General features: G+C 36.8%; 1 protein-coding gene across 1 annotated transcript; it reads right to left on the bottom strand.

Moving 5' to 3' along the window:
* Positions 1-670: 670 nt before the first annotated feature.
* synprb (synaptoporin b) lies at positions 671-16,557 on the bottom strand. The gene is made up of 5 exons (XM_044348741.1): positions 16,420-16,557; positions 5,753-5,877; positions 1,647-1,845; positions 1,294-1,485; positions 671-1,201 (listed from the first exon to the last, which is right to left on the bottom strand). Exons 1-5 carry the CDS (start codon positions 16,555-16,557, stop codon positions 827-829), a joined length of 1,029 nt encoding a protein of 342 aa, XP_044204676.1. The 3' UTR covers positions 671-826.
* Positions 16,558-16,657: the final 100 nt, after the last annotated feature.

The following is a 16,657-nucleotide window of genomic DNA, read 5'->3' as shown; positions in this document are numbered from 1 at the left end:
TGTATTATTATTATTATGCAGATATTTCATTGTTCTAGTACAATCATTACATTTAAAGTGGCACAAATGTTTCTTCATATGTGTGAATACTGACTACTAGCTCATGTTCTAATCAGTGACTAACATCATCATGATGACAAAACCATGGTGGAGTTACAACAACCATAAAAGGTGCTAACTGACCAGCGATTCATGTTCATTACTGACAGATATTTGGGGAATCCATTCTTAAGCATTCAGAGATAACTGAACCACTGGGCATAACCATTAAAATTTACTTTTATTATAGAAAAAAGACCCTTTCAAATGGCCTGGTTGACTGTTCTGGAGAAGCAATCTCATTCTTATATAGGATTATCTCATCATATTATTTGTTTTGTTGTTTTGTATTTGTTTTGGGGGCATGATGCACAGACCTGTATGCAACATGGATACAGGAGGAGAAATATGTAATTTTTCTTTCAATCTTTGCTCTGCATTATAACAAAAACCACAATATCAAACTTAAATACTTTACTGTATTGTATAGCGCACACAGTTTGACTGCCAAATGATCTCAGATGTACAGAACAAAACCCTCACGGTGATTATTATTAATCAATAAAGATTCAAGCTAAATCAGCTTCTAAAAAACACAAGTACATTAAAGTGTCCAGGGATAAAAAACAAAAAACTTTCCATATACATTTAAAGGCCATATATATGTCAAATATATGTATCAATGTCATTTTCATTACATTATCTATAGTGATAATCATGTGTTCACCATGTGAAAATGTTAATGCCAATAAAACATGTTTCCATTTAGATAAAAGCCAAGACAAAATCACATCTCATTGACAAATATCATTGGCCCTTGGGAGGCTTTATTCTCCCTGTCATAAATGACCGGTTTACCAAGATATGTCTGTGGTAAGCTAAAGCTCACTTGTGACTGGTTGATGCTAACTTGTCTGTGGACCTGCTGACTCAAATCCCCCTTTGACTGATTGAAACTGTCTTGTCTGGAGGGTTGTGGACCAAAACTCTCTTCTGGCTGGTCAAAGCTGCTCTCACTGTAGAGCCGCTGTCTCATTTCACTGGCCCGTTTCCCAGAAGCACTCCTGGTTGGGTATCTCTGACCAGTCTTGTACCAGCCTGTCTCTTTGAACACAAACCAAATATTTCCAACCCACAGGACAACATTAACAAAACCAAAAACCTGGAGGTAGAAAAAAGGACAAAAAGGAAATGTTAGTTTGAAGGTTACTGTTTTATCCAGTTTTATGTCTCCTTTGTTGACTGAATACTTACCACAGATGTATTAAGACGTGACCAGAGAGGCTCCTGGATAGCTGTGCATTTGTTCTCTTGAGCTCTGCAGGCGGAGATGAGCAGGAGCACCTGTGTTGGGTTTGTGGCCGTCTTGATATCAGAAATAGTTTTGGCCCAACAACAACTGCTGACCAGCCACATGAAGGAGAAGATCACTGTAACAACAAAATCCTGGAAAGAAGACAGAAAGGGAGGAAGTCACACACAGGATTAAATACTTAATTCAACATATTTCATATCATACAAACACAAAATGATCACATAATATTGTATGTACAGTAATTCATTTGAGCACACTTGAGAGTGTTTGTTTAAGGGATAAACTCACTGACCACAAGTGGGCCTCTGTTTTTCTTTAGGTACTTGTTCTGGTAGAAGACGTAGACAATGGTTGCCAGCAGAGAGTACAGGAAAGCAAAAACACCGACGGTCACAAAAAACTCAGCAGCTGAGGAAAAGTTGCCATCCAGGAAGATAATCTCCTCTCTCTTTGCCTCGCACAAGGGAGCCTTGAAATGCACTTGTTGTAATCTACAAGAGAGGAAGAGGACATTTACAGTGGCTGTTTGTAAAAGAAAAAAAATAGCTGTTGTTGAACTGACATGTGAGGGGATTCAGTCTGGAGGAAACATGTCGCTTTAAAACAGCCGAGACGCCCATTGTTCATTGGAACTTTGAGAGTACTTTCATTAGCAAGCTAAAAATAGCAAAAACTGGAAAGTTCAAGCTCAATAAAATACAGAAACACAGTGGAGAAACCGAATGATTCCTTATTGGAAATAAGTCTGCGTTTTTCTTTCCCATGAGTCTTCTCTGAATTTGGTTTTGCATACAGAGGAAGAGATTCTTCAAGATTCATGAAGAAGCTGCCCGAGGGAAAAGGCAAGCAGTTCTACAGCTTCGTTTTTCTACGTGATATAAAGAAATATGAGAACATCTGGAATGTGAAACAGTTTCCATCTCACTATCAGACAGTTGCAAAGAGAAGTTCCATATTTTTGGGGTGAACATTGGCCCCTTATGTCTTACAGTCATTGAGGATTTATCATGACCTTTTTGTTATTGTTTCATCATTCAAAAAGTGCTGAAGCATATGTTGTCTGAATACTTTATATTTTGTTTGCTGTGTCACTGTAACAATATTGAATATTTGGAGATCTTGCAGTGTGTATGGGGAGGGTTTGGTCACCATGGCATGGGAGTAGGACACAGTTTTAATAAATAAATAAAGAAATGACCACAAAAAATACTGTGGAAATACTGGGGAAGTTTGGCCATTCAAATCGTGACGCATTTCCAAGTGAAACAGGATAGGCAGACAGGACATGACGTTGGGAGGAATTTGATTTGAAGTGTGCGTGTCATAATGAATCTCAGCTGTCTGCCGCTAAAAGTTTAAGATTGATTGATAGGTGGATGTCATGATATTATTGGTTGAAAGGAATTGGTTCAAGTCTACCTAAGCATACATCATGTTTGTTTTAGAGGAAGAAAACATTATCAGATTTTGATATAAGAATACAAAGAAATTGATTTTTTTCTATATATTTCTTTTTGCATATATTGTTAAATAGGTTTATGACCAGGGATTTGATCTAAAAGGGTTAAAAAGGCATTTTTCATTTCATCTCAACTTTAAACCTTGGCAGAAAAATTGGATTTCCTGCGTGTTTTAGTAATAGCGATTCCTCAAAGCATAGCACTGTAGCCTAATAGTATTGCCTTTTGCAGACAGCAGGGGGATTTGTGTTGAACTGTAAGAAATAAATATTTTTGCTGAAATGTAAGCATACATTTATCATTGTAATAATTAATAATAACCTGTCAAGATATTTCAGTCATCAGTCATCACCTTTTCATCAATCAGTGTACAAAAAGTGTGCAAAACAAACACACATCTGTCTTGTCCAGATGCAGAGTCCAAAAATGTGTTAATTTTTGGGGATTTTTGCCTCCCACAGACTCACAACACTGAAATGACACTGTTGAATCAGTATGACATTTCAAATGAACTGAAAAAACACTAAAATTCAGTTGGAAAGAAGTCACCATTTATACATAACAACAGTGGGTTTCACTGTACTAACAAACAGATAACAGTCAAGTCAGTTGAACTGTTAATTACATACTTGGCCATCACTGACACTGACTCTGGAGCATGGGGCTGGTCGACCACAATACTGCACCACACCAGAGGGTTCACACCACAATCACCACACAATTCATCATCCTAAGGATAATGATGACCTGTCTGCTCTCAAAGATATGTGGAAGGTACTCAGTTAGACAAGGAGGTTTTTCATTTTACTAAGGCAAGAAAAATACCTTCAGTGGTCCTGAGATGTTCTTAAATCTATCAATTATAATTGAATCATAAGATGCAATTGTAAAATTTGAAAAAGATTTTGTAAGTTAAAAAGTAAACAACAAGTAAACAATTAAATTAATGAACACACTTTCTTTTATGTGGGTAACAAAAAAAAATCATGGATGATTGCAATAAATATTGCTACTAAGCATTCCTTAGCTTAATCTATTTAAATGGTTTCATTTACATGATTTGTAATAATTTTAAAATGTGAATTAAGAGATTCAATGACAAAGAGATTTTACCAGACATCAAAAACAACTAGAGACTAAGCAGACATGTCCACAGTAATCATCACTGCATATCTCAGGAAAGTGGCAGCTAGACAAAAAGATTTAAAAAACTGTGCAGCCCTACTCCATCATGTTGTCAGGCTCAGTGGAGAGGAGCCATCCTCTCTTTAAGCTCGCCCAATTTAAGATCAGGAAGCTGGACAGCTGAGCAGGAAGCCAGACCAATTTAAGAGCCCTGAGTCTAAAATGTTTCACTGCATCATTAGACCAAAATGTACTCTCAGGCCGATCAGTCAAGACTCTAACCTCAAGAGGTCTCTTTTGATGTTACAGCACTTCAGCACTTTGTTGCTACATCTTTCTTTGCAGAATGCACCTGCAACCTGATGTAGCCGCTTAGAGATCCAATGATAAACTGAGGAGAAAAAATGGAAAAATGTATTTTTCCCATCCCTGTTTCTCTTTGACTCCTGCAAAGTTAAAGACTATTTTTCAAGATTTTACATGTAAGAAAAAATAGAAAGATTTTTGTAATTCAGATAGCAAAACACATTTATTCGATCACTGTGGTTGCTCTCACTTATTTTTTAGTAGGTTGTAGCAATTTGTGCACTGAAATAGCTTTATGATTTTATAGGGGAATTATGAATTATTATTATTATGAATGACTCAAATATGAAATTATTCATCCAGCGACATAACTCATATTGGAGTATGTTTAATAATAGGAAAATGGTCCTTCTTATTGGCCACACAAGAGAGGTCAGTTAGAATGATGAATGTTGTTGATCTTTATTATGATTTTGTGAGGGTATAGGTCTTTTAAGGTTAAGTGACTGAGATGCATAAACATGTATTATTAATACTACAGCTACAATTACTAAACACTATGACATATTAAAAACAAGATCAATGAGGGAAAGGGGAAACTGTTACACAAGGCTATGGCTAATGAATGATTGAACTGAATGATGCAGAGTTATCTATTGTGTAGTTGGTACAAGAGACCTGAGATAGAAGATATACAGAGTTTTATCAATGGCTATCAATTGGCTATTAATGCACATATGTATTTCATATATGGTGCAGTAGCAGTAAATATTTCCTACATAATTCAGTTACTGATCATTCTGGGTAGATTTCAGATACACAAATCTTAACAGACTGACTCAAATCCCTGCTTTCATTGTTTTATTGTCCAACTCAAACAGTATGGCACCTTAAATGGAGTTGTGATGAACAAAAAGGTAAAAAGACTTTCAGTATTTTCAGTTTTGTTAAAGATAGATTTAAAAATGAAATCTGACAAATGGATTTCAATGTATGGTGACTTCAAGTTGACTGGTAGTCAAGAACCTATTTAAATGAAATAAACATCACTTCAGTTGGACTTGACACATATATGACTGATATAGTCCAAAGCACATTTTGCCAAAACCTTTAGCTGAACTCACCCTACTTAATTGAGTCCCCTGGGTTGTACATAGTTTGCAATATGTTTTTGTGTGCTATTGTTGGGCCTCTTTTATTGTAAATAAAAAAAGTTAAAAAATAGACTTTGACTCCCACAAACCTGTATGTATTCATGACTATTCTTCTTTTTATTTAAATGTTACTGAGATTACCATTACCATTACCAAATTTTGAGAGAAAAATATGTAGTAATTAATAGTTGTTGTTTATGTATTCATAAGATATTTATCCAGTGGTTTCGATGGTAAAACCTAAATACAGTATGTGAAATTTATATATGTCATGGATGTTTTACCATAGCTCAGTGAATTTGCTCTGTTTCAAGCAGACATAATGTCAAAGAAAGCACAAACAATTACTTTACCTGAAAGGATACCCAAAATCAATGTTGATGCTGAGGTTACTCGGCCTCCTGTCTGCACAGTCCACTTTAACCTGGAGATGACCAAAGTATCCTCCACATGTTGCAAAAGCACAAATGGCAAAAATCTATGAAAACAAAAGCTAATGTCATATAAGGATCACCATCTGTTGATAATGAATTCACTTGCATTCAACAGCAAAACTCAAATCAGTATGTGTAAGTGTGTGTCTCACATAATCACATAATGTATACACATCAATAAATACAGGACTGATTATTAAGATTTATAATTGGATTGAAAACAAAACGTGAATAATTTAAAGGTCGGAAGACAACTAACAGAGCTGCTCACTGTGTGCAGGAGGGTGGCCACAGCAGTATAGTGAGATTCATTTTGCAGATGTAATATATCATTCTGAGGGGTGTCATTTTTTTTTGTCTTCATCTGTCTTATACGATAAAATCAGAACATCATTTACTTGCAAAATTTTCAAATAAAGAATGGGAGATTTACTCTGAGTCAACTACTCTGAAAAGAATTATCCTTACTTTTACACATAATGGCACATGTTGCATCAACAAACTGGACTGATTTTAAACCAGACAGACATTTCTTGAAGTCAATTTTTAAATCAACATCAAGATCACACCTTATAGTACAGCTCATTCAATCTGATATGCATTAGAATAAAAAATGAAGCAGAATTGATTATAACATAAATGAATCAATAAATGACAAGGCTATAGAGAAATTAAACTTACCGGAGCAAATATGACCATACACATTTAAAAAATCACAGAGCTCAAGTCCAACTCCACACAGTGTGTGCTGCTGCTGCTTTTGTCATCAGGTTGAGATGCCACTGAGGAAGACAGTGAAAGGAGAGCGACTCTTTCAGCGGAGGGGAGGGCTGACAGAAGATATCTTCCCGAAGGAGGAGTCTAATATATTCTGTACCTCTACAAATAGCCAAATTGTATTTTGCCTTCATAGTCCACACAACTTGATTGCAAACATTATTCTAAGACCATAACAACATTGCTCTCCAAAGATCTTTTTTCTAAATGAGGCTCTATCAGAAAGTTGAAACCAATAGAAATATGTGCTACAGCATTTTGTTGCTGTACAATGATACAATACAAATCTGATGATTTTGTATTTTTCAGACAATTTGAAGTATTATGTGTTCCTTTGGGAGCTGGGGAAATTCTCATACTTCTCAAGATGAAAATAACATTTAAAAACTGGATTATCTGAACTCTGAAAACAAGCCTGTTCCTATGAACTCATGATAAATTGATGTTTTGTAAGATTTCAGCATATAAACTATTTCCCTGAACTAAAACTTGGCATATTGTAACATTTTAGACTATACATTTAGATATTTCATCAGAGGGGTGTTTGTAATCATCATTACAGCAATTGAAGAAACAGATGATGGATGTTTTTGACTGACTTCAGCTGGTTTTGACTGACTTGGTTTTCTGTGGGCTGAAAATGTGAAAAAATCAGTTGGAAGTTTATTACACATACATAAATATTTGAATTAATGACTTTCTCTTTCTGAATCCACATGGGTGTATGATAATGTGTGGTGATTAACTGAATTTATTTGAATATGCATTTAAGCAAGCCATTTCCTTGCACAAAAATCCAGTGTCACCATGGTAACTGAAGTGTGCTACATACGCTCTTGAAGGGAAAAGTATGACTTTCTTACTGCAGTGTAATAACCCTCCTCAGCCCCTTTACAATAAGTTCATGTTTTTCTAAAACAAAACACCTATAACTTGATTGAACATGTGATGATGAAGTTCATGATGATGAAGCAGTTCAGTGTTGTATATAATAAATAAAGGATTGTCTTGTATATTATATGCGAGTCTAGATTGTAATCTTCATAGATACTTATACTGTTTGGTTTTTTTTGTCTTCTGATGGTCCACTGATGATTAAGCCATTGGCACTGTTATAAAAAAGGGTTTTGCTGACCTCTTTTGGTGGCAAATCTGTATTACAGATAGATTTTTGAGCAATGACAAATTGTTCTTATGTATAGTGCAACGATTACCACCTGTTATGATTTGGCTGGCCACAGCAAAAGGGAGACACACCATACAAAGGTAACAAAAGATAATTTATTAAATAAAGTAAGCGAAATTAAATAATAAACTAAACACTTATACTGGAGTGTGATGTGAGTGGAAGATGTGTATGCGGGTGTTGTAAGGTGCATAAAAACAAAATAAATGACTAAAGTAACATAAACCAAACGGTGCCTGAAGGGAGAAGCAGAGAGAGTGAATGAGCTGCAGCAGTGGTTTAAGTAACCTACGTACACCGGGCCCAGCTGTTCTGGCTTACTCCAATCAGTCACCTGCAGGGCGAGGAGAGACACAGGTTAGTAACAGATCGACACCCCAGATGACTACAGGGGACATCAGACCACTGGATCACACAATATGATATGACTCTAAAACAATATACTGTTTTTATAGAAAAAACAAAAAGCTTTGAGAGATAAAGTAAAGCATATACTCAAATATTTAATGGATGCAGTAAAAGAAGTATAAGAAGTAGAAAAGTATATGGATGTAAAGTAAAACAATAATGAATAAAATTATAGGACTAGATGAAGTTGAAACAAATCATATCACATCACATAAATGCCAGACTGAACACTGATTTGTTGGACTTGTTTTGACTGTACTTGTTTGTCTTTTACTCTAGATGCCAATGTATTGTTGTGTCAGAGTGTGTTATGCTGTCCTGACTGCTAATCAATCAGCTGAAACCTATATGAGTAAATGAGATTCCCACTAGAAAATAATTACAAACATTACTGTCTCATCCATGCTTCTGAGACAGCCATTAATTTCAAGCTGCTATAGGTTGGACAATTACAAGTTTTCATGTTAAAATGTTTAAGATATATACAGGAGTATCTGAAATCTCAAAAGTAATACAACAGCAAGGGTAGCAGCCCATTTATGATTTAAAAAATGAAAAACAAAGACATAAAAGTCATTAGAAGTGTGTGTTGGGGAGTTATTTATGAGAAGAAAGTAGCTTTGCTTGCCTGATTCCCTCAGGCAGTTTTTTGATGTTAATGGCAAAATGACCAATCACATTTTGTTTTCAGTCTAGACTGAAAAACAGCCAGAACAACTCTGTGCAGAAGATCAGCAGCTGCTTTCTGGTTCATATGAGGTGAATGCCAGACTTTTACAAGCCAGTCAGAAATCTCTAGAAATTAACTCTGAAAATGATGGATATGCAGCGCAGGAAGGTGAAGACAAGTCTAAATGAGAATGTTTACAATTAATTAGCAGGACAGGGAAATAAAGGAAAATTAAAAACAAACATCTCACACTGAATAAACATAAAGGTTGTAGGTGAATCTCTTGGGCTAACAAAGAATATTATTTTGATTTACTTCAGTACTGCATCATTACTAACTTATGCTTGTCAGTCTTATTTGCTCCTATGCTCCATTATGAGTAAAAGTAATGCATATAAAATATTTGAATATTTAAATATATAAAAGCACACATAATGCAGAATTCCCCCTGTCACTGTTATATTATTCTAGTTATACATACCGGTGGGTATAGTCTAATCAACAACAATGCACCATGTTTTGTATATAAAATCTATAAATGTACAAATCTGAAAAATTAACTAGTAACTATAGCCATTGAAAAATGCAGTGAGATAAAACATACAAATTTCCCTGTGAAATGTAATGGAGCAGAAGTGGAAAGTCACATAAAATGAAAATACTCAAAGTAGCCTACAAGTACTTCAAAAAGAGGTTCATTATTTTCTATTACTGCTCATCCACCTCACCAGCTTGTGTGCAATTAACTGGATAAACCCAAACACCTCAGTTATTACAACTCCTACAACCAGCAGTATTAGTTTAAGAAGTCGCCTCGCTCCATTGTGCTGGGAGGGAAACTCATTCTGCCACCAGCAGTGTTACTATAGCAACCCCAGCCGAGCCATTACAGTTTAACGGACATTGTTATGGCCACCATTTTGTCAGATCTGTGACCAAACAAGACAGGCTTCTTTTATTTACTCCCCACATGTTGTTGTTGTTGGACCATTCTCTGTACAGTTGTTACTCATTTTATGTTAGCTGTTTTGTGAAAGATGATTTGTTTTTCTGTGATCAGTTAATGTTAACCAAGTTGGCCATTAGCTGTCTGAGGCTAATGTGTTGCTAATACAATATGACTCTTCATTTACTGCTGGGCTAACTAAGCGTGTTGCTCTTTTTACTTTTATTCTTGTGGCCTCTATGTATTCATTACTACATCGATTACTGTGTTGTACTTGGCCTTTTTTTCTTCTTAGCATGAGGGACAATGTAACTAAAAATCTAATTTTATTGTCACCTTTAGCCTGCTAGTAGCATGTTCTGTCATCTACTGTAATATTTCAACAACTAGAGGATGGATGAAAATTTAGATGCCATAAAATTTAGTACAGACATTCATTGTCCCCAGAGTATGAATCCCAGTTTCTTTGGCAGAACCCTGACTTTTCATATAGTATCATCATAAAGTAAAAATAAGAATTTGTCCAACAGTTGGGTCTTTGATCAAATACCAGCAAAACTAATAATATTCCCATCAGTGTTATTTTTTGCTTTATTTTGTGTTTAATTCTAATTGGCAAATGTTAGCATGTTAAAATGCTAAACTAAGATGTTTAACAGTAAACATTATATCCTTAAAACATCTTTATGTTAGCATTGTCTTTATGAGCATGTTTGCAATTAGCCCTAAGCACCGCTGGGCTTATAGTCTTACAGTACTTTTGGTCTAAATTTGGGGTATCTCATCTTTTTATCTTATCATTTAATTTGATGTCCAATACTGTTTCACCCTAGTTGAATCTTAAATGACCAGCTCCTGTCTTCAAACCTTACTGGAAGCGTGTTTAGCTCACTGCATATCACCTTTGTACATGCTGATTTATTTCAGAATGACAAACACAGTCCTAGTAATTTAATGATTTTTGAAGAGATTGGAGATCAATGGCACTGTAGTTTCACCGACCACCTCCTGGTAATGCAACCTGTTGTCTTTGGTCTTTACACGGATAATCACATGTTCAGACATATCATTATCCTGCACTGAGAAACAAATTGAGTAGGAAAATGTCTACAACACCGGAACTCAGCCATTAACATGGCAATGATTGTTTTTGGTGACCAATCATCTAGAATAAGAAGGAGAAAAAAAACAAAGGGATGTGTCTTCAAAAATTCACTAATTAGCAGTGCAGTTTTTTCAGCTGCCTCCATAATGCTTTGAGCGATGTAGTCAAATATTCACTTTTGTTTGTGGCCTTGATTATTTAAACACAACAAACTAGATCACTTATAATGTTCTTTGATTATTTGGCCAAAAGAGGGCAGTACTTAGTCATCTCATTGAGAGGAAAATCTCTGAAACTGCAGTGATGAGCCCTTTTTACTTTCTCCTTTCTCACGGCATCTGATCTTTCTTCTCTCTCCAAAATCCAGTCGAAGAATGTGTCCACAATATGTGCAAATGAGCTACATACATCTCAATCTCACCCACTATGCACACAGTTGATGAGAAGATGTATTGGACGAACAGCTATAAGGTTTTTTTTTCGACATGGTGAGGCTTCAGTCTCTCGCTGCATTATTAATGAATCTTTTTCTGGCATCATCTCCCTGCTCTACCCTGAAAACTGTGGGAGGAAGAGGCAAGCATAAATCTGATGGTTTTCATGAGGTCTTCACCTATCACTGAGCAACAACACATACACTATACACTAAAGAACTGTACTGTCCAAGGAGTTGATATAGTGTTTTTTTCTTTTCTTGCACGGGGACCACCTTTGCCCTGGGATTAATCTGGAAAATACAAGATACAAGAAGAAGATACAAACCCACCATAAATCAGGATTAAGGCTGAGTGGATGGAATAGACGTTGTTTTAAAAATGGATCATTCCAGTGTAGCTTGAAATTATAGAAAGAAACGTTAACCTGTGCAAATTCCAGAAATAAGCTAGAAGTGAAAAACTAGAGTTGATATTATCAACTGTAGCCTATCTGTATTTCTTTGTGTTAAATAAAGAAAAGGAAAAATGTGTTCTCCTCTGGACCTACCGGGATGCCACCTCAAATTCACTGCAAAATTAATGTCAATGAGAGAAACTACGTCTTCTATTTTATACCAGTGGGAAAAAAATGGAGGACTGTCTTACATAAAAGGATTTGTACAGACTGGTAATTTCTTTAAAATGGGCTTCTCCTTACTCCTACAAGCCAATTCATAATCATCTCAGTTTAGACTGTTAAGCATTTCACTCCTCTGCGAAGCTCAAATTCACATTAACATCTGTTACAACAAATGCTTTAAAATGCCAGTTACCCAGGATGTAAACATGTTCTTGGTGAAAATGTAGAGCATCATCATACAGTATTTGCTGGGCGCGAAGCCCTCTCTGAGACGGCCATAGTAGCTGCAATGCTGACACTGACCCTATTCCATCAATCTCACATTAAAAACGCTCCCAGCATTTAAATATTTCAAAGAGCTCCTCAGCTAACTCAAGAGGAGCCTCTGAGCCTCTGTGTGTGTGGGTGTGTGTTTGTGTGTGTGTGGGTGTGGATGTGCACACTCTGACAAACCTTTTTTTAAACTTAGAGCTTATGACTGGTGACTAAACACCAAGTCAGTGACTAAAAAGTGGAATACAGATCTGAATGATACACACTCAAGTGCTCAAGATAAATGTGTTGCTGCTTAAAAAAATAAACAATTCATGTATCTCTCTGGCAGTCTTTAAGAATATATATTGAATAAAATAAACATGCATCGTATATGATGCATAGAATGACAGGAAGGATTCATAAATGCAGAGAGGTGAGGGAGGGAAGTCATGAATATATTATTATGCAGTTATTCTGTGATATTTCAGCTGTGCTCCACTGTCTGGTGCGTCACTGTGTGCTTTACATATGCTGTCTGTGTCAGCTCTCCAAAGGCACGCACATGACAGTGTGCAAAAGACACATGCAGGAACACACACACACAGACACACATATTAAAGCACAAAACACAACACTAGTGTGCTTTTATTGGTTCTGTTTGTGTGAATATTATGATTTTCCTTCAACCTGATTATTGCATTTTATAGATTTGCACTTTAAACATTTCAATATGAAAAGCTTCTGCGTGACACTTAAGAAGACACTGAGATTGGCATCAGGTGTGATGATAAATTCAGCCAGGTCCCCACAGTGTATGACTGCAATTAATATTGAATATCTAGGGTAGGGTCAAGAAAAGTTCAAATGATTCATCTTGTCTCCGCTGATCGTGGTCCAACTGTTAATGTTGGGAGTAAATCTCAACAAGCAGTCATTTTATTTTCTCCAGGTGAACCTACAGTATGCTGCAACTGGGAATTTGCCTTATTTTTCCATCACCATTTATTCGACAGACATGTCAAAAACTCTTACCTCAAAGTTTAAAGAAATCAATGTTTTAACATTGTCTATTGCCATTTCTATGAATTTGAGAAAACAGTCTCACCACAAGATCCATTTGGTAGTTGTACTTGAGCTTTCCATCATATCACATGATATTCATCACAATATGGAGTTTGCCCAATTGCCATGGACTTGTAGTTTTCACATTTTTTTGACGACTTCTACAATTTTGAACATCTACAATTCCATGACAACTGGACAAACTTCATCCTCTGATGAAGACCATGTGATATGATCAAAAGCTCCAGACCAGCAACTAAATAGACCTTGTAATGAGATTGTTTTCTAAAATTTCTGAATATTATTTTGACTGTGGAGATTTAACAAGAAAAGAATACAAACAAAACTCCACTCGTTGTTGCATGACTAAACTTGTAACTTTTTCCACCGTAGCCTTTGTGTTGCACTACCCTGAAGAACATCAACATTTAATGTGTACACACTCTAGTTGAAGTATACGAGCAGAGCAAAGAACATCAGTCAATTATTAATGTTTAAAAGGTTTAGAGAGTTCTGTTGCCAAGGTTAGTGCTAGACCTTTCCACAGGATCTCAAGAGTATGCAGTCGCAGAAAACCAATGGGTGTCAGTGTACTGACTGCCTCACCCATCAGGAACTGGCAGTAGCTTGTTGACAACTTAACAAGATGAGGACCATGGGAACCACAGGAAAATCTCATACTGAGAATCCACAAGGGTGAGCCGTGTGAATAAAAATTAAAGGACTATTGAATGCCAAGTTAAGGCAACAGGAGGTCCACTGAAGCAAAATTGGAAATGAGGAGTCCTTGAAAGCATGGTTACCTGCAGGGAATTTGCTGGTCAGACGTGCAAGGAACATCTGGAGTAGCAGCTAGTCAGTCCAACTGTCAGATTCAATTTAATCTCAGAGGTGAAGTATGCAGGCCGGCTCATCATCAGTGCACGCTGAGTTCACAGTATAAAGCCTGTCATGTGTATACTGGAAGTGTAAGTACCATGATGGTGGGGGAGGTGAACACAACGCAGGGTCAAAAGGGTGACATAAGTGGTGCAGTAAGAGAAGATGTTTTTGGAGGGAAAATAACCCTAAAGTACATGGTTTCTTTGAACATGACAGGCGTTTTGAAGGATGACATTTTCAAAGGTTTGATCTGATCACTGGTGTGCTTTATAGCTCACCAGGCCTCCTGATACTTGGTCAACACCTAAGCAAAATAATTCCCACTTTGGTCCTACACATGTTTTCTGTATGCATTTGATTTCAAACTGAGCATATAGACAATATGGGCATAATAAAAAAGAGTAAAATGTTTCTTCTCCCAAATCTGGAAGGTCACACAGTGATTAAGAGAGAAAAAAACATATTTCTGCAGCACAAATAATTTTTCTGACTTCTAACCTTACTTTTACCTCTTCAGGCCTCTAAAACCTTTTCAGATTCTGGGAAGGGAACAACACACTGGTAAAACCACTTGTGTAGATATATGGGTTGTGAGTAAACATGGCTTAACTTTAAAAGGTCACAATCCAAAAAAGGTTGGGAACCACTGCTGCATTAGAGAGAAGAGAGTCCACTCAGGTATGTGATCACCAGGTCAGACAAGCAACCAAGAGGAAAGTCTCATGAGCTGCAGGAGTTATCAACAAATCATCTTCCGGATATTGTGGTTTCGCCTGAAAAACATCTCAATAGGCTTTAAAAAATAATACAGTAAGCAGGATATTGTTAGATAGCATGTGAGATTTTCCAAAATAAATCCCCACTGGCGTGGCTTTACAATAATATATGTTATATGATAAAACAATATATGAATATACATAATCTATGGTTGTTAAGCTTGTAATAATTCCATATATAGTTTATTTTGGGTTTATAGCCTTTCATTGTTTTTAGCTTTGTGATTCACATTTTTTCCCCTTTTTTTTGCATGTGTACTGTGTCTTTTGATCTGGAAACAATTGTCCTTACAAAGATAAATAAAGTTGTATTGAATTGAATTAAACTAAAATCCTCAGTCATGTGTTCCATGTCAGCCAAAGTCTGTGGTAGAATACATGTCATCTTAACAACCTGTCAGTTTAATTAGGTCAATAGGGTCCCTGGTTAGGAGTCAGAAAGCGAGATACTGTAGGTGTGACAGATCTACTGTACTACTACTGCATCACATAATTGGCTCAAAGGACTGCAGCTGTTGCATTTGAATTGACAAATCAAAATCAAAGGAGTTTCTGGCATTTTCTGCGTCATGCTGGCTAATGCTATCTTAAACTGATTTCTCAATGTTTTGGATTAGCAACACATAACATCAGGACATCAGGGCTTAAATCTATTTTAAATCTTGTCAAGGCTAAAGCAAAATACTGTTCTAATCCAGAATATGTGTGTCTCATTTCGAATGCTGGGAAACATTTCAAGGATGTCAAAATTATATAATGTGACTGATTTAGAATGATTTAATATGTTGCTAGTTGTTTTCCTCACAGTCATGTAAATCTGACGTTTGTATTGTAGCATTGTAGCATTATTTCTAAGGATCTCATTTTTTGTAGGCTGCCTTAGAAGGACATGGAAGGTCATGTGACCACTTTATCATACAGTAGACAGCAAATCCCACTCCGCTATAATATACTGTACAATAACACTGTTATATAACATTAAAAATGAAATAAAGCATAGCATAATTAATATCATAGGTTACTGAAAAAACACAGACTTTACACTGTACATTAGACATTTGCATTTGGCCAGAAACTATTAATACTGATCAGCACTGAGTGGAATTTAGTCGAAAAACTGAAGATTTGTACTCATCCTCAATATTAAATCTCTGTTTAGTAGATGGGAAGCTTATGTGATTGCAGTGTGATCCTATTTCCTGACAAGAGACCATAAGCCTACAGACAGAGATGGAGCAGCTGAGACTTTCTGGCTACACCCCACCCTTCAACAACACACGGCATGGGGCGGCTCGGGAAAATTGTACACCTACTGATCTGCATCCCGTGCACTGCCCCGTAGACTGAATAATGTTCCCCATTTCAGTGACAATATCGCAGCATTGCTGTGGCAGCCATCTTAGGTGTACCACCGCAGAACGCTATGATGAGCTACAGTGAAGGACGAGCCGCGCATCCTTCACTCTCTGTTCAGGACCACGGCCAGCTCCCCGCGCCTGCGTCCCCGCCTGGCAGGCAGAGGAGAGGCCATCGCCCGCTTTCAGCGCTCTCCTTCCCCTCATCTGTACACTACACTCCCCTGCCCCTCCCCTCTGCTCCATCCTCACCTCCCCCTCTCACATCCGCAGCGGTGACTGGCCAATAAAATACAGAAAATACGTAAGCATCGACGCGTGCTCGGCGCAGGCGGAGAGTGCTCAG

This window comes from Thunnus albacares, chromosome 4 (assembly GCF_914725855.1).
Source record: "Thunnus albacares chromosome 4, fThuAlb1.1, whole genome shotgun sequence".
In the NCBI taxonomy this organism is placed as follows: Eukaryota; Metazoa; Chordata; class Actinopteri; order Scombriformes; family Scombridae; genus Thunnus; species Thunnus albacares.
This window is presented reverse-complemented; position numbering and strand designations above follow the sequence as displayed.